We start from the raw sequence: 18,719 nt of genomic DNA, 5'->3' as shown, positions 1-18,719 counted from the left end.
ATTGGGTCTGCTTGGAGGTGGCATTAGCGACCACTATGTCTCCAATTGTTCATTAAAGTGTGCAACCTCATGGAGCCATTCCGAAACCTCTGGTGCTGGGCCACATCCCCACCTCATAGACACTCTTCATTTAGGTAGCACGAGAATTAGGAAGGGAAGGTTCCTGTGTAAGCAGAAATTCTAAGAGGGATATTTAAAACAATTGGATACCTCAATCAAGAGTGGTTACCCTTAAGGTGCGAATTTAGTTGTTGTAAATCATAGTACAGCAGCTTTGAAATCATGGGTAATTTGTTTTCCGTCTATTAAGGAAATCGAGGAATCTTGTTAGACTTTTTGCTATGTTGGGCTGCCTCCATGCCTGTTATGTAGCCAAAGCTGAAAAGATGTTATTGCTCCCAACATACGCCAGGCACATTGATAGACCTTGATCAGAATGTTTTGAATTATCAATAGCATCTTAAAGGGGGCGAATGGGGCAACTAAGCCACACAAGAATGGGGATACGCCCAGGATATTAGATGTTAATAGTGAAGTTATCCTAGAATTATAGTTTGTGAGACTGCTATGGAGCCGATAATGTGGTGGGGGTGGTACTTAATCAGTTACAGATGCTTTTTCCTGCTTGTCAGATTTGTAATTTTGGGAGTGGTTTTTAGGGGTGCTCCAACCAATGATCCTGGTAAGACCTATAATGGTACTGGAGTTCAATACACTTGGATTACCCGAAGCGTGACACAAAGTGAGTTTGTTAATTTATTTGTCAATTTTGATGTCGGTGTTGCTCCAGGAAGCGTATACCTTTGAAACTGTTGTTCTTCTGAGGTTGTTTCCATTATGATAAAATGCCACTCAGTGTTCTGAGGTGGACCAAGAGGAGAGATTATTGTTTGCACTAAATAATAGCCCACAGCGTTAATGTAGTAAAGTTAAATTTACAGCTGTTTTTATTATAGGGATGAGTGTGAATGCTAAGGAGTGGAAGGACCTACTGGGGATCAATTTTCGCTTACCAGGCACATGTTCTTCTATCAAATAAGTGTTAAGTAAAGTTAAGCTAGAACTCGATGAAATTCTGAAACAATTCCTTGATGACCAAGCTTTGCTGAGTGGTGATCTAAATTACTTTGTGGACTCGAAGGAAGTCTCTGCATTTAATTCTGAATTGCCAATTATTTCTCTAATATTTGAGTCATATCTCAGGGGTAAATATTCACTCCATATAAGTGAGCACTACTGTTTGAAACAAGCGTTGTGTTTTATATACTAGTACAGATACTAACATATATATATTTTTATAGCGCGCACATGACTCTTGCGAGTATCAAAATGCTTTACAAAATTACAGCAAGCAGAGCGATAATAACAATAATATCATATTCGAGAGAAAAAATAAACTTGGTGTGAAGATGTGGTTAATAACGGTTATGACGTAATGAGAATGCAGTGTGTGTGATCGTAGGCTGAGGAATAAAGGATGTCTGTTATAGCGAACCGTGTGTGGCGTATTCATTTGTAAACTCCCGGGCTGGGGAGTACGTTACAACATCCTCCTGAGTCGGGCTTTCTGCCCCAGACAAGTAAACACCATCAACTGAGGCAGCTCGTCTGTTAATACGTGACTGTAAGTTGTGTGAAACATAGACCATATAGTTTGGGGGTGGGGGGAGAATGAGATTCAGTGTAACATGAGTCACCCTGGTGAAGATGAATCAGAGGATGATTTTTATTTTTGTGACACATTTTATTGGTTTAAAAAAAAGTCCCAACAGCATTACATATGACTGACTGTAAACAAGGAAACACAATTTAAACTTACAATATATCCCACTGCTCTGCCACCTTGAATGCCCACTCCCTAATGAACCACAACACCATTGATGACTCAATATAATGATTGCACCTGTGTTATCTCCAGGAGCTAAACAGCTATCCCCATACCCTTGCACTTCATCATCGAAAATCACATTGTGGAAAGTGACAGGATCGATGTAGGCTCTACAAACTCTGTTAGCATTCCTGCATGCAAAATATGCAGTCTAGCACTTTAAAGCCAGAACTATTGACTTTGCCAAGGCTGGTGGAAAAGTAGCAAAATCTGATTTCTGTACAGAATGTTTATAGAAGATAAGACAGTTTAGAGGTTGGAATGAGACCTCAAACAGCCATTAGCATGAAGTGGAATACTCTTCTGTGCACACCGAAAGCCTAATCTATGTATATTTTTAAATAAATGGTAACAGCTGATCTTGGAGACGTATACACTAAAGAAATAACTAAAAATGGACAGTGGACCATTGTCACATGGGATTGAATTTATGCCAAAGGATTACAAGTTTGTTTCTTTGCAATTGTAGTATTTCCTGATATTTAAGGTCCTAGACCCCATGTAGAGTGACCAATCAACTCAGACTTTGGTTCCACAACTTCTGTGACTTGATTGGGAGAGGGTGAATGAGGGCATACCCCATAGGGCACATTAAACTTATGCTGAAGGCCATGCCCTGCACTAATTTCTCAAAGAAGACAACAGGCCATGCCTAGAGGATACTTTGGCCAGAGGCCAACATAGATCATAAAAAGCCACAAAGATCATCGAGAGAACTTTGATGAAGGGAAGTTATAAGCATTTTCTCTGATCACCCAGTAGTGTTCTTTGTGAAACTCCGATAACTTCTAAAAAAACTTGAATTGAAAGCATGTCATAGGTGCGACCCTAGACCGAAAAGCCACTCAGTTTCGCAGATATGCCAAGCTGTGCAGCCATGATTCTAATCAATGCTCAGTTTCCCACACCGACCCACCCCTGTTCCTCAGACTTTCTCGCTCACTGGTGCAGTTCTGAAATGCCCTCGAAGTCCACTTCTTGACAGTCTTTCTACCAATTTAGACTGTATTCCTGCTCCTCAGAGTGAATGTTGTCTCATTGTTAAGGCACGTGCACACCTTCTACGTGCGGGATATGTATCCGGCTTGCTCTCTGAAGCTCTCCACTGCCCCCTGGGCTGCGTCCACACTTTTTAACATCATTAGCATTAATATTGAGGCTGTGCATGAATCCTTGATAGCTTTTCCTGCGAGGGTGTCTTTCTGCTTCCCGCTAAGTGATTGACAAATCCGTGAGCGTACTCTTAGTATATGAAAAGGCCGCTGCAGCCTGACTCTTCCACTGAAGTGCACCAGATTGGGGCGGGATGAAGGTCTATTGACAGCAACTTCAATTCACTATATACAGCACAGCCTTTCTTTAGCACGTTCTTGGAGACGAGCAAATCCAGCTCTGGCAAATAACTACTAACCAATCAGCAGTCCTTCCACTTCGGGTGCAATTGTCTCTCTGAAAGAGGACCGTCCGTGAATAAATCTGATGGGCAAAAAAAAAATTCAGCAAATTACACACGTCTAAAACAATTCTGGACAAAGGAGAAACTTTCATTGACGATGCTTTATTTTTTCTTCATATAAAAGAAAGTAGACTGTCAGCAGTATAGTATGCCAGTTGAAGACCTATACAGCATAAATCGGTGAACTACAATATTATTACATTTTATGTTGAATGATGGTACCACATCATACTAAAGAGCAAATAATGTACCAAACATAAATTCTCAGCACCTTAAACACCCAACATCACCCATAACAAGCATTATTATTTGCAAAGCCAATAGCTCAAACTTTCAGTAATGCGAGACCTATTGCTTTGCAAATGCTTGTTTTAACACTGTTGGGAAGCTACGAGTAAAATGACATTGTAGATAACCAAAATCTAATATTTCCATTGATATTGCCCTGCCCATTTACTTAAATACTGTAAATCTGATATTTGTATTATTTTTCTTAAAGCTAACTTATTTAAATGTTTTAGTCCAAGTTACGCTTACACTCTGGCCTCTCTAGCTACTAGATTAACATGTGTTTTTCAGATGCAAGTGGGGGAAAATGTCTCCTTCAGTCTTGAAGGTATGCCTGTATTTAAACTGTGTGCATCTGTTCAACCCTTTTGTGCACAATTATAACTTTGGTAAGTGCCAAATATGTCTATCAAAAATAAAAATGTCTTTCAGTTTTAGGGCAGAGCACTAGCAGCAGTAGCGCCTGGTGTGGTAAAAATATGGATTTATTACATTGATTTTTGTTCATAAAGAGTCCTAGTGAAACCTGGATTTTGCCGAGTAGGTTTTATTTGTATGACCAGATCACTTTGGAAAGATGTGGATTGCCAGTGGCTTTGCAAAGACATGGAGCTAATTGTTAGTTTGAGTCATATAAAGCCACACAACTTGATCCAAAAATGCCATCCCAACATTATAGTGAAAAATGAAATGAAAGTATTGGACCCTTTGGGTTTTGAAGTGGAGTAGATTACATCATCATTAATTTAGGAATATAATTCTCCTTGGTTACCAATGCAACTAAATATTAGTTGCAAGGTAGTTGGCTTTATTTCTTCTATTTAGGGGGCGATTCCGATCTCGATCGGAAAGCTCTCCGACCGAGCCGGATCCGGAGTGTTTTCCGACTGAGTGAGTACGATGCGGCCAGATGCTGCCGGACTGGGTTCGGTCAGACTCCCATAGAAGTCAATGGGAGGCGGTCGTATGACGCGTACATGAGCTCCCATTGACTGAATGAGTACGTCTCGCACAAAGGCGCCCCCTACAGTGGGTACATGTCTGTGCCATCAGCACCGTACATGCGGGTTTTAGGACAGACCCTTGGGTCTTCCCCTGTGTCCCATTCGTAAGGCTGCGGATAATAGGGGGTCCGACGCGGACCCCCATGGCAGCTTCCCTGACGTTTTGCGAGCCGGAAACTTTGGCTCGATCTGACTGTCCAGACGCGTGCATCGTACTGGCTTGTTTGGAATTTGTCTCCATTGCACAGCACGGTTTGCCTACGGACGAGGTGTACGGAGCGGTTCGGACCCGGAAACGATTCGGTCGACGATTTTTGCATTTCTCGCATCGTACTTGCTCTCTCCTACAGCTGTATTGATGTTTATTTACAGTGTGTGTGGTATCACTGATAATAACGATCAATAAAGCTAAGGAGCAACAAAATATTCAACTGAAACATTCATATTTCAGCATCTATATTCTAGTCATCAGGAGTGCAATAGATTTTTGAAAGCTTTCTCATACCTACATAAATCGCCGTTCTCTGTTTTTCCGTGAGCCCATTCTTGGGGATATGCTAAATTTGGCTAGTTTTCGCCTTGTTTTTGATCCTGCAGTTGCATTTTAAGCTTAAGTGAACTTTACTGAATAAGAATTTCTTGTTTGTTAATAGTTATAGTTTTGAACACTGATTCACAAGTGCGGCTACGTTCTTGTTGATGGTGAAACACAAGCAAGTGAGTTTTGTCTGTAAACAATGTTTAGACTTTGTTCTTTTCAGGACACACTGAAATATTGCAATTCACTGAAACCCTTCACAATACTGTCAGAGAAGGGTTTGACTTTAAGGGAATTATCTCACTGTCCCAAAAGCCCAAAAGCCTACTTCATCTCTTGAACCTGCTTTTGATAGAGCACTGTGATGTTACTGATGAATCAAGATCACTTTCCCTTTTCTCTACTTCGACTTTTCCGTTTTTGAGTGGTATTTTGCACTGTACATAGCTTTGATCTTCACTTTCCTAGTCTCTGCTTGAACGTGTTCTGCTGTCTGCGTCTTCACATGTCTTCTGTTTGAGTAAGTTCTGTGTGTATTTAGGTCCTGCCTGAATGCAGCACAGCACGCACGTGCTGTCACTTGGTGTGATCTAAAAAATAAAACTCTAAAAAGGAGCGTTTAGCCTGCTTATTACTAACCACGTGTTGGCATCATTGTCATTCTTCTTTGCTGCCTGCTATATCAGCAGCACTTGCAAGGCGTCACTTCCTTTTCTTTGTCTCGAGCATGGAGCAAGTACAGATGGATTTATCTTAAATAGTGTCCGTACGGTGCTTCTGCTGTGATTGAGGTACAATTTCTTCTTTTGGCATTTTTATATAACGCAAACGCAACCTGACCTAAAGGTATTGGAGCGCCTTACATGAGCCCCAATTACATTACACATTCATGCTTTTTTTTTTAGGCAAGGGAAATTAAGTGATTTGCCCAGAATCACGTGATGTTGCGCCGACGCAGAGACTCTAATCTAGTTTTTCATTTCCAAAGTCAGCAGCTCTGCCCATAGCACTACATCCTTTTTCCATCTCCCAACTACTCCTTCTCCATTGGGTAGCTGCCTTTGGTTTGATCAGGGCTTTATCCTCTGAATTAATTTGCCCCTGCATCCTTGTCAGTAATGCCGGGCAAAGAAAGGTCTTTTCCATGTAAAGGTGTGTCTGAATGTTGGTAACAGTATATTTTGTTCCACAATGCTAGCCTAGAAAGCATTCACTTGTGCTCCTATCAGCAAACCACTTGTAAGCATCCAGGCACGTTCATGGAGAGTGCGCTTTAAAGCTTCCATTCAGTGACATGGTAGGCACTGTAGAAACACTCAAACGCTTTTTGGTATTACGACTGGAATTAGCATGCGTTTTTCATCCAAACCATACAAGCCGCATCTGGGGTAAAGCATGTGCCCTCTTGCTCTCTATATTAACCCTTACAAATCCAGGTAAAAAGTGAGGGACTGGGAGGGATGCAAGGTTGAGCTGCAAGTTCAAATCTGATGTCTCAAGTCAGGAAGAAATGGAAAATATAGCAATTCCACAGAGATACATAAAAGCATTTTAGTTTCAAAGGGGGGGATCTCTGAGGGCAAACGGAGGAGAATTCCATAATTTAGCACCTACATAGGCAAACTATCTTGCTCCCATTCTCAATTTCATATTCTTGAGGATTGTTTCCAGTGTCGCATCAGAGGATCGAAGGTTGCAGGTAGGTATGTAGGCTTGGATCAGAGAGTGGAGATGGCTGGCGCCTTGTTTATTTAGTATGCGACGACATATGCACAAGGTTTACAATTCTAAATCATTCTCATTTGTTTAGCCTTAAAGACACAAAATACAGGATTTTGAACCAGTGGTTTACATGTTACACATAAATGCCTACTGCAGGCATCCAACCTGCTGAACTATCTTACATGCTTTATGATGGTACTCAGACCTACTTTGACTGCAGGAAGTTAACGTAGCTTTATTTTTACTTTGTTGCGCTGCTGTACAACATGACTACAAAACATTGACAAAGCCAATAGCTCTCTTAGGCAAGACCTGATGGCTTTGCCAGTGTTTGTTGTTTCTGAGGGTATTCTTGTTTGGGTGTTTTTTTTTTTTTTTATAAATATCTTTTATTAGTATAAAGGTGGTGCAATCAGTGAAAATGATACATACAGTCTGCATAGACGTGTATACGACTTCAAATCAGAATCATAGGCTGTAGCAAGTTTGTTACATCACAATCTCAATTCGCCTGGCGCAATTCTGCATATGATGTTCGCACATCCAGTACATAAGACCAGTAGTGTTCAACATGTCAAGTAGTACTTCCACGATGTCCCACCCGCCAAAAATATCTAGCAACCTATAATAAACAGTTCCCCCCCATAACCCAACTTAGTGTCATCACATTCCATTTAGAACTCAGAATTCTCCTCTCCCCAACACGTTTCACTGCCCAATATCTGAACTAGTTGTAATCTCCTCATCTCGCTGACATAATTAGTACAGAGTAACATAATGTCGTAGTCCCCTCCATCACTCCTCCTCCTCCTCAGAGTCAAGGTCCTCTCCCTGAGGTAAAAGCTCACAAATGTCCCCCCTATAAGCATTCCAGGCTGTCCACACCTTGTTCCATTTCTTGGGAGCAGCTCGAAGGACATATACAGTACGTTCCGTGACCATGAGGATGTCCATGTGTTCGGCCCATCTGTCCACAGTGGGCAATTCCAGAGCCCCCCATTTCTGTGCAATATCACGTTTTGCCACTGTTATGGCAAGTGTGGCCCATATGATACCGTATCTGTTAAGATCGTTGGGGTCCCATATATTTAGAAGACATTTACGCGGGTCTGGCAAGGTGGAAACCTGAAGTGTCTGGGATATGGTGCGTAATACCCGTGTCCAGTATCCCTGTATTTTGGGGCAGTCCCAGAGTGTGTGGAACAGTGTTCCCTCTTCCCCGCAACCCCGCAAGCAAAAGGGAGTGGGTGCTCTGTGTATTTTATGGAGTAGTGTCCTGGTGTAGTATATGCGATGTAAAATTTTTAATTGAACCAGTCGAAATTTGGCCGAGATGCCTACTTCTTTTGGAGAAGCCAAGGCCGCATTCCACTCTGATTCGTCCATCGCACCTATCTCACCCTCCCACCGGTCCTTAAGTTTTGTCGTGGGATCTGGTAAGTTGTTGATTAGTTTCTTGTAGGTGAGGGATGTGGCGCTCTGTTGCATATATTCTGTCAGCAGCCTGTCCTCCAGCGGCGAGGAGTCCGGCAGATCAGTGCCCTGTGGGATCGCTCGCAGCAGTGCGTGTCTAATCTGGACATAACGGAACGTTTCAGTGGGTCTGAGGTCATATTGTTGTTGAAGTTGCGTGAATGGTATCACTGTGTCGTTGTCCCAAAGGTCCCCCACCGTGGAGATACCTATCAGATCCCACTGAGTGAACCCCTTGCATGCTCTAAGGTTACCCAGTGACTTCGCGTCCCACAGTGGCGTCATTTTGGTAAGCCTGCCCGCCCAGCCCAGGCGTGTCTGTGCCATGTGCCAAAGGGTTGCTGTATGCTGTGTCGGGCCATGCAGGTGTTTAAGCCGCGGTTTATTATACAGTACCGATAGCATGGAATCTGTCCCCAATTGCGCCCAGTCTGCCCTGTATGCCGGGTCATTTCTCGGGGCATGAACCCATTGATTAACTACCTTAAGCTGAGCCGCCCAGTAATACATCTGAACGTTGGGAAGCGCGATCCCTCCCTCATACCAACTTTTTACCAACTTGTCGTAGGCTATTCGCGCTGTACCATTGCTCCAGAGGAGATTGGAGACCAACGCCGCAATCTGTGTGAAGTATCGTGTAGGGACAACATGTGGGGTGTTTTCCAGTATATACAGAAATCTGGGGAGTGCCATCATCTTGAATAAGGCTGCGCGCCCCAGGAGGGTGAGGGGCAGGGTCGCCCAGTGCTTTACGTCAGCGCGCAGGCGGTCCAGGGGAGGCTTTAGGTTGTTAGCGAAGAAATCCGGCACCGAGTGCACAATGACAATGCCCAAGTATTTGAAGGAGGTCACCGGCGCCGATAGAGGGCAGCCGACCGGCAGCCTCGGCGCCGGACCCCTCAATGTAAAGAGCACCGACTTCGACCAGTTAAGGGTATAGCCTGAAGTCGCCCCTTGCGCGTTACAAATGTCCAAAAGGGCTGGGATGCCGTCATCAGGGTCGACCATGTAGACGAGCATATCATCGGCATATAGGGAGATCTTGTCTTCCCATCCCTCCTCCCACTGAATGCCCCTAAACAAGGGCGTGTGTCTGATCAGGATAGCTAAAGGCTCAAGCACCAACGCAAAGAGCAGGGGCGATAGAGGGCACCCCTGCCTGGTTCCCCGGCTCAACGGGAACGCCGGCGAGATGTGGCCATTGGACACCACCTGCGCCACTGGATTAGTGTAAAGCAGTCGTATCCAGGAGATATATTTCGACCCGAAGCCCATACGAGCGAGCACCTCGAAGAGGTACTCCCATTCCACTAGATCGAAAGCCATTTTCGCGTCTAGTGAAAGGATCACCGCTCTTTCGGTGAGAAGGTGTGACCTCGCCAACACTCCATGAACCCTCCTGAGATTTAGCGCCGTGCTCCGATGGGGTAGAAAGCCCGACTGGTCGGGGTGTATCAGGGAGCTCAGATGTGGCATCAGGCGGTTGGCCAGAAGTTTGGCCAGGATTTTGGCTTCTATATTTAACAATGATATCGGGCGATATGAGGTACATTCGTCCGGGGGTTTACCTGGTTTAGGTATAGCTACAATCGTGGCCGTACGTTGATCTAGTGGCAGTTCAGCCCGTTCCCTACTATCCAAATACATGTCTAGCAGGGGACCACTAATTTCGGTGGCCATCGATTTATACCATTCCACCGGCAACCCATTAGGTCCCAATGCTTTGCCTGATTGCAGCGAGTGAATCGCCGACTGGATTTCTTCCTCAGAAGGATCCACCTCCAACTCCTGCGCAGCCTCCGGCGGTAAGCCGGGGAGGGCAATGGTCGCCAGCGACTCCGCCGCCATTTGTGCAGTGACAACACGTTCCGGTGTATATATGGCGTGAAAATGACATGCCAAAGCTCGTACTATGTCCTCCGGGTGCGTTAGGACGTGGCCATCAGTATTAATGAGTCTTGGAATCCCTCTTGCGCCTCCCTCTCTTCTATCTAACCATGCCAACATTCTCCCCGCCTTGTCTCCTACGTCGTAAATTCTATGTGCAGTATTCGCCATATAGCCCTTCTCTGTCATTCTCAGGTGTGCCTGGTATTGCCGCTGTCGCAACTGCAGCGCGTGTGTCGCGCTCGGGGAAGGGTCCGTCATGTGTGCCGCATTAGCAGTGCGGAGTGCCATTTCTAGTTCCGCGAGTTCCTTCCGGGAATCACGCTTGTGTCCCGTAATGGCCGCTATCGCCGCCCCTCGCAGGACGGCCTTGTAGGCTTCCCACAGAATCGACGGTGAGGTCACCGAGCCACTGTTTTCTGCAAAGTATTGTGTCGTCACTAGTTTCAATTTCCGTCGAACTTTAGGGACCTTCAGGTAATTTGGGTAAATGGGGTATAGCCGTGCGGTTTTTTGTTCCCTAGTAGCGAGGGTGAGAGCGACCGGTGAGTGGTCAGATATGCCCCTCGGCAAAATGTCTATCTTGTCAACCATGCCCAATCCTCCCCCCAGGAACAGAAAATAGTCAATGCGAGATAGGCTATTGTGGACCGTAGAGTAGAAGGTGTATTGGGTCGCCGTGGGGTGCAAATGTCGCCATATATCAACAATGCCCAACGCATCCAGGAATTCAGGAAGAGGTGAAAGTCCTCTAGAGCGCGCTCTAGCGGGAAAGGCGTCTAACGCAGAGTCTACGATGGCATTCAGGTCCCCCCCAATGATAGTGTCACCCTCAGGGAGGTCTAGCAGAAATTTACCCAGTGCAGGCAATGTCACGGAGTGTAGTGCCGGGGGGACGTACACCGATACCACATTAAGTGGTCTACCCTCCCATTGACCCTGTATCGCTGCGAAGCACCCCTGGTCGTCAGTAGTATGGTGTGTGAGTATGAAGGGCGAAGACTTTCTCAGCAGTATCCCTGTCCCCCTGGACCCTGAAGTGAAATCTGCGTGCGTTACCATCTTGTATCCGCGCCGATCAAACGCTTTGCACGTGGACCCTGTAAGGTGTGTTTCCTGGAGTAATACCACATCCGGGCTCTGCCGTTTAATGGCCTGCAGCACCAGTCCCCTCTTTATTTTGTCACCCAGTCCCCTGACGTTCCATGTGAGCATGCGCAGAGGGGGTACCCCCACCGTTACCGCGGCATTCCCAGCGGGTGGATCCTGAATTAAGTCAGCCATGAGACCGGTTCGAGATTATTGGCAGCAAAGTGTCGATGACTGGTGTGCTGAGGGCGAGGAGTATGCCCCGATCTAGAGTGACTTCAGAACGTGTGAAATGTGTGATGACCAAAACCAAAAAGACAAACATTAAAACTTTACCCCCTTCCCCCCTCCCTGCTCCCCTGCCCCACGGAATTCCCGCCCGTATCCCCAACTTGGCAGAGTGCTTAATCCCATCCCTATCCACCTTACTTGCTCGTGGGGTGGTGAGACCCCCACAGGCATCGGCCAGTGCCCGCCCTACTCAGCTCCACCAGCTTCAAGGTCCCAATGGCTATAGCAGGCTGACCCTCAAGCAGTCCAAGCAAGTCAGCCCCGCACAGGCTGTCCAGAATCAAGTGGGTCCCTTTCAAGATCTGAGTCTAGTGCCGTCGCTCCTTCTTCGTGCACGGGGCTCCTTGACGGTCGGTCCGGTGGCCCGCCGCTGCGCTGTCGTTGTCTGTCGCGGTGCGTGCGTTGAGGTCGGCCCGCCTGTCTCCAGCCATCAAGCCAGTCTCTAGCCACCTCTGGCATGTCAAAGAACCACGCTTTTCCTTCGGCCACAACTCGCAATTTGGCGGGGAAAAGCATGGAGTACTGTAGGCCTCTGTCGCGCAGTGCTTTCTTGACCTCCGTGAATGACTTCCTACGCCTGGCCACCTCCGCTGTGTAGTCCGGAAAGAAGGCCAAAGTTGAGTTCTGGATTTTCACAGGCGGGGAGATCCTCGCAGCTTGTAGGATTGCGTCCCTGTCCCTGAAATTGAACAACCTGGCAAGTACAGGCCTCGGAGCGGCGCCCGGTTTGGCCGTTCCACCAGGAACACGGTGCGCCCTCTCAACAGAAAAGAAATGGGACAGACCTTTAGGTTTCAGCTGGTTTTTGATTAGGTCCTCAACGTATAGGTCCATTGCTGCTTTACCCTCCGATTCCGGCAGGCCTAGGATGCGGACGTTGTTTCTCCTGGAGCGCCCTTCCTGGTCATCAAGCTTCTCCTGTAGCTGCTTCGTGACCTTCTCCATGCGCTCCATGGCACCCTGTAGTTCTGAGGTGTCCTCAACGAGCGATTTGGTTACCACCTCCACTTGCGACACCCTCTCCGCCATTTTCTGGAAGTCCGCCCGAAGCAGAGTGACCTCGGAGGAGATGGAGCCCACTGTCGTTTTGACCTCAGTGAGGGTCTTCATAACGTCCTCTAATGTCACCTTGGGAGCACCTCCCATCTCAGTAGGCACTCCAGCAGAATGGCGGCCGCCATTCTGGGGTGGTCCCTGATGGTTGAACGCAAATTTGTCCAGTTTCGCCTGCGTTGACGCACTTCTATTGTTCTTGCCGGCCATCGCTGCGTGGCGACTATGGAGGTAAATGTATCCGGTTGTAGGGTCAGCCCTCAGCCCATAAGCCGTTCAATCCCCGCAGATATCTGGCAAGCGATCGGGTGCCGCACCAGTGTTAAGGGGCGCCTTGTATCCCCCACAGATCTCGGAGATGTCACTACCGGTCTTTGGGAAGCGTTAACGCCGTCCGCTGTGAGGATGAGTCTGCACCCCCTGTAGATCGTGGTGCGAGCAGGTGCGGCGTTGCGATGTGGTCACAGTCGGTTCCCGCCGGTGGGCCCCCTATGGCTCCTTACCGTCCTTCCTCGTGCCCTGCTACTGCTTCACTAACGCTGGATTGTCCGCGCAAGTAGAGCGCTATTCAATGATGCCCCCTGCCAGGTTATTTGGGGTTCCGATTATCCCCCTCGCCAGTGTGTGGTTAGCCTCAGAGTAGCGACCCCCCAGGTATAAGGGAGGGCTCCTCAGTGCAGAGCGTCGCACCCAGGCGCAAGAACGGCGCGTCCAGCCGTCCGGTCTCTGCAAGATGGCGCCGTCCGGGACCCAGGGAGGTTCACGACCCCACCGAGAGCCTCGTTGCCTTCAGGAAGGATTACGGGCAGTCCCAGTCCCAGCAGTACCCCCAGTCCACACCGGGGGCACGTTCCAGACCAGTGGTATGGTCGGTCAGCCTCCGAGTCAGAGTGCGGCGGCGGCCGTCCGCCGCCACCACGTCCGGGCCGAGAAGGACGAACTTCCGCCCGGGCTCACCAGCTACCTTAGGTCGGTGCAGCCAGGCAGGCACAGGCCCCAGCACGTCGGCGCGGAACGGAGCAGTTCCCGGCGTCCGATTTTCACCGGGGCTGAAAAAGGTTGCGCCGCTTGGGTCCCTGAGCCAGTGTCGCTCCTTCGAGCGGGCAAAATGACGGATGGAATTACGGATATTTGAAGCGGGCCGTGTAGCCTGCGAGAGCTCCCGCTTTAAGCTGCCATCATGGTCGGCAGTTGGCCACGCCCCCTTGTTTGGGTGTTTTAACTGTATTATGTGTGTATTTATATGAATTGTTGTATATTCTGCTTCTGCATGAGCCCATATTATGTTTGCTGTTTGAATGGCACTGTTTTCTTTAAGGGTGATTGTTTTTTTCCAGCTCAGAGTAGGGTCACTCCCAGTAAGATCATTAACGGGCAGATGGGCTGAAGCCAATTCCAGTTTTTGCCCGGCTTGCAAAAATGGTGTAGAAACCATTGCCTATCTTCTCTTTGTCTGTAGGGCTTATTCAACCCCCGACGTGTCTGGCTAATAGCAATGTGCAAAATGCTAGGCACAAGGGAAAGCAAGGTTACACTAAGATTAATTTGCACTAGCACCTTGCCGGTTATCTCAGTAGCGGCCGCAACATTTCTTGGGTGGGCTTGGGGGTTAGAAGGAAATTTGCACCTTGATCTGTGATTTTTATTGATTGTTTTTGTGTATACTACTCTCAAACACGACTACTTATCTTATCTACAGTCCCTAATTTGTGCTGGTTTGTGATGCTCTTCATAGTGTTCTTTGTCAGCGCTGTCACTCTTCAGTTTCCATCTATTACATCTGCTTATAAGTTTCATTATAATGCTGATGCTCTTCATCCCATCATTGTGTGTGCTTGTTTTTGCCCTTGTAGTGTTTGCTTACGGAGCGACAGGCGCTGGCAAGACCCACACAATGCTGGGTACTGAGATGGACCCAGGTGTCATGTTCCTGACCATGGTTGAGTTGTACCGCCGAATCGAGGAAATCAAGGAAGAGAAACTCTGTGAGGTTCTAATCTCCTATCTGGAGGTATGTTAAGAGCTGCACAAATGTATGCAAACATTGTCTGGAAAACTCAGACATGATTCCTTAAAACCGGAAACAATAAAGAGTTATGGCAATTTTACTACTTGGGGTGATTGGGGGTTTCTGTGCTTTTTTGTGTGATATAGTGTTTGGATTTGGTTTTTAGCTCTTCTCAATTCCACCCAATTCCCCCCTCATAAAATATTTACCATTCTTCACATTGGGTGGGTGGAGGGCAGAGGGAGAACACCAGATTAGCCATCCACTCCCCACTTGGTTGGCTATTTGGATACTCCTTTTCTTTTTTTCATTTGTGGGTATTCCCCTTTTTGGATGCTTCTTTTCTTGTTTTCACTTATGGCCATTCCCATATGCTTTCTTCATTCTGATACATGGATTCACTTCCCATATGCTTTCTTCATTCTGATACATGGATTCACTCATGAGTGGACATTTGCCAGCTCCCCAATGCCTCTTGCAGTTTGTGGCTTCAGATAACGGATTCCTGCACTCTTTCGGTTTCAGGTATATAATGAACAGATCCAGGACTTGTTGCAGCCGAAGGGGTTCCTTGCCATTCGGGAAGACCCTCAAAAAGGGGTTGTTGTGCAAGGTCTTTCACTCCACCAGGTATGTTTTGATTGCTGGTAGGATGAGACTTCTGATTCGGTGCACTACAGAGAATGATTGTGGTTTGTGAGAGAGAGTTTGATAGCCACTTACTTTGTTTTCTGAGACTGTATGCATACAAAAGCAGTCTTGTGTACAGCAAAGTCAATAAATGCCCCATTGGATCGGTGAATTGGTCTGAGGCATAGTGAGTCACATTTCTGATGGGTACTTCTAACTGCAGATTCTTCTACTTGTGAATACCCCCAGGCTCTATATTGGATCTGAAGATTTTCCCTGCAGTTTCCTTGTGCCCTAGTAAGTGGCATTGTGTGGCTATGCGTCTGCCACATATAAACTCCACCCCTGCGTGTCCACATCAGTTCCTTTCTTTCCACCACTTTCGATGCAGATCCAGAGCTTGCTTCCTCATTTTTAGGTCTCGCCTGGCGTTGTCGCCAGCGAGACCTATTGTTGTTGTTTAGCCTCCCAAGTGGTATACACTGGTGCACGAGCCAATTACGGTCCGTGGACGCGCTTACGCACACACGCACACGCACACGCACACACAGCGTTACTTAGGCCGGCCGAAGGCACGCGCGCACACACAGACACACATACACACACACCGCCGCCACCCCCCAACGCGCACACACACACACACAGACGCACACACACATACACACACACGCCGCCGCCCCCCCACGCACACACACACAGACGCACATACACACACATGCACCGCCGCCCCCCCACGCACACACGCGCGCACACACACACAAACACACACCCAGAAGCACACACACATACACACACATATACACACAGACGCTCCCCAAGCCCTCTCCCTCCCACAACTCAGCCCCACTTACCGCATCAGCGGCCTCAGCCGCCACTCCTGACTTCTGCTGCCACCGCGGGGCTCTCCCTCCGGCATGGGAGCCCTGCGTCCCCACTGCTCCTTTGCCATCCTCTCCGTGGGCGCGGGCTTCTCGCAGAAGACTGAAGTCCCGCCCCACGACAGGCGTGACTCTCCCGAACTTCCGGTTTCGGGATGTGCACTCTCACGGCTTGTTAGATCTTCTATTTTGGTGTTAATTTCAGCTGCAGCATAGATAGATAGGTCACCAACAGGTCATCCTATCAAATGAGTTTTTTCCACATGTTTGTCGAATCCTAGGAATGCTGTTATGTCCAGGGGGACCAATGTCCAAGTTGTTTGCAGAATTGCTAGATGGAAGGACTTTGTATAAGCAAAGAAGAGTAAGTCATACATTTTTCTTTCCCGGTTCTGGTGAAGGTTTTTCTTGTCAAATGTTCGTATTTCATTGTAGCATACTCTGGAGCCAGGCTCAATCATTTGGAACTTGACTGAGAGACCACTTCATGTCATCATTACTGCCACTGATGTTAGCCTTGGGACTTGCTGATGACGTTGATTGACTTCTTTCCCCTCTCAGGACTGACGCAGTTTGAGTCTGACCGTGGAGTCGAGCCAAAGTTTCTTGTGAGCTCTTTATTCTAGGTGAAGTTGTGAGAGAGCGCCTTCGATTGGGTGACTAGGCATTAGGATTTGACGATATGAAGCATCCTGGTCCCGTGATAACTCCATGCCCCATTTCCCAAAAGTCAGTTTCCCCTTCCAAACCTGCTCGGTAAGTGATTGATTTGCCTAGGTGATTATGGTGGATTCTTCCGTGTTGGGTGTAGTGCTGCAGCAGAAAGTGATGTTGTAACTGTCTTTTGTTTTGATGTGCCATAAAAAGTTTTTGGGGGAGCATACAGAGCATTGTGCCTCTGTTAATAATATCAAACGGCCCACTTGATTTATATAGTGGAGTAAAAGTTCATTTGCATAGCTGCTATCATGTTTTGCGGTCCCTTAATTCTATTTTTTTGCCCGGTGGCATTCTATCCTCTAAGATGGGTATAAATGTAATAGTTAGCAGAGGGTCGGATCTGATGGTAGCAGAGGACTCTGTCACACTCTTTAGGGCAAATGGAGAGCCCGTTGGCGACAGATTATTCTGCTGTCTTTCTCTATTGATTGCTTGATACAGATACTTAATCCTGCATTCTACCTTTTGAGGTGGCCATGGGCCTACTTGAGAGGATTGAGGACCGGGCAGATTTTCACTTATCTAGATTCTCTATGCTAGCTGACTCTGTCAAAGGCTCTTGAGCTACCTGCTTTACTGATTGGTTAGTTCTTGAAGTTGAAGGTTTCTTTTGTCCATGAGTGGCTTTGATCGAGTCCATCTTGCTGTCGTCTATTTTGTCATGAATAGTTCTGCCAGACAATTTCCCTTCTAGGTCTCATACAACCCCTTCAGCTGGTGAGTCTTTGACTGTAGCTTTGTTCTAAGTGGCAGGTCTGACGATAGAGTATATCCGTTCATGTGGTACAGTTGGCACTCCTTTTGTAGGCTGTTTATTGTGAGCCTTTCTGCGTTTCTTTTTTTTGTTGGAAGTGCTATTCCAATAGGTTGAAGAGTAGATGACAGCACTGAGTGCAACCGTCCTGGGGATACCTGAGGAATTACACTACTCTGATAGCGAGCATTTTTTTTAGGCCTCCTGGAACTGCTCAGAACATTTTGTGCAGAGGTTTCATGAGTTACCTAGCGTCCTGGGTTTCAATGGAGCTTTATTTCTGTAAACACTGTGGCTAAGGTGGCAGATAAGCATACAAGTTTGTAACTCACCAGACCACATGCACATGCTAAGACAGGTTGACCTGCATCAGACTGCGCATGCGTTGTCAGCGAGTTTAGACCGCCTATTTTAGTCAATTGCTGTGACCTACATAGTCATCGTGTTAAGGATATCCACCCATAGATCAAGCTTATTTGACTGGTAGGTTAGTGCATTAACAACTGATTCAATTAAGTGTACCAGAGTACACTAAGTGTCCCTTTGCCCTTCCTTATGTCGTGTTGATGAGCTGTGGCAGTCTTCTAGGTTGATTCTTCACTGGTCCGGTAGGAAGATAGGTGAAACCCGAGGGACCGTTGCGTCAGATCGAGCGGGCTCTGTTCCTGTAATAGGAGTAGTTTCTAATGAATGAGTTAGTGATCTTTCAAGAACAGAAGACCCCACCCTCCTTTTCTGACTAGAAGGTATTGTTATTTTGTTGGTAGGCTGGTCTAGGATCCAAGAAGGTTTTACAAGGGAGCATCCGTTCCACTCTTTACTATCCTGGTATTCTGGAGAGGAGGATGTGAGCTCTGGTACTGTTGCTGTTTGTGTTAGCACATGGTGCAACTCAGCAGTGACTAGGTGACCCTTCCTTTCTTCTGGCTGCTTGACTTAAACTACATGTCATAAGGTCTTTTTGTGGTAGAAATGCCGAATGGAGATCTTTTCATTGTGTTTGCTGTGAGTGCCCATGTTGCACCCGACCCTGTTATTTC

At 47.1% G+C, this 18,719-nt stretch overlaps 1 protein-coding gene across 5 annotated transcripts in view; it reads left to right on the top strand.

Moving 5' to 3' along the window:
- LOC144770552 (kinesin-like protein KIF18B) overlaps positions 1 to 18,719 on the top strand; it is a 411,545-nt gene that overhangs the window by 111,884 nt on the left and 280,942 nt on the right. For all 5 annotated transcript variants that reach the window (XM_078655159.1, XM_078655158.1, XM_078655157.1 and 2 more), the window contains 2 exons: positions 14,543 to 14,700; positions 15,223 to 15,327. In XM_078655159.1, coding sequence (XP_078511285.1) covers positions 14,543 to 14,700; positions 15,223 to 15,327 — 263 coding nt within the window. The remainder of the gene's footprint in view (positions 1 to 14,542; positions 14,701 to 15,222; positions 15,328 to 18,719) is intronic.

Source organism: Lissotriton helveticus, chromosome 7, assembly GCF_964261635.1.
Source record: "Lissotriton helveticus chromosome 7, aLisHel1.1, whole genome shotgun sequence".
Taxonomy (NCBI): Eukaryota; Metazoa; Chordata; class Amphibia; order Caudata; family Salamandridae; genus Lissotriton; species Lissotriton helveticus.
Note: the sequence above shows the minus strand (reverse complement) of the source record. Positions and strands in the feature narration are given on the sequence as shown.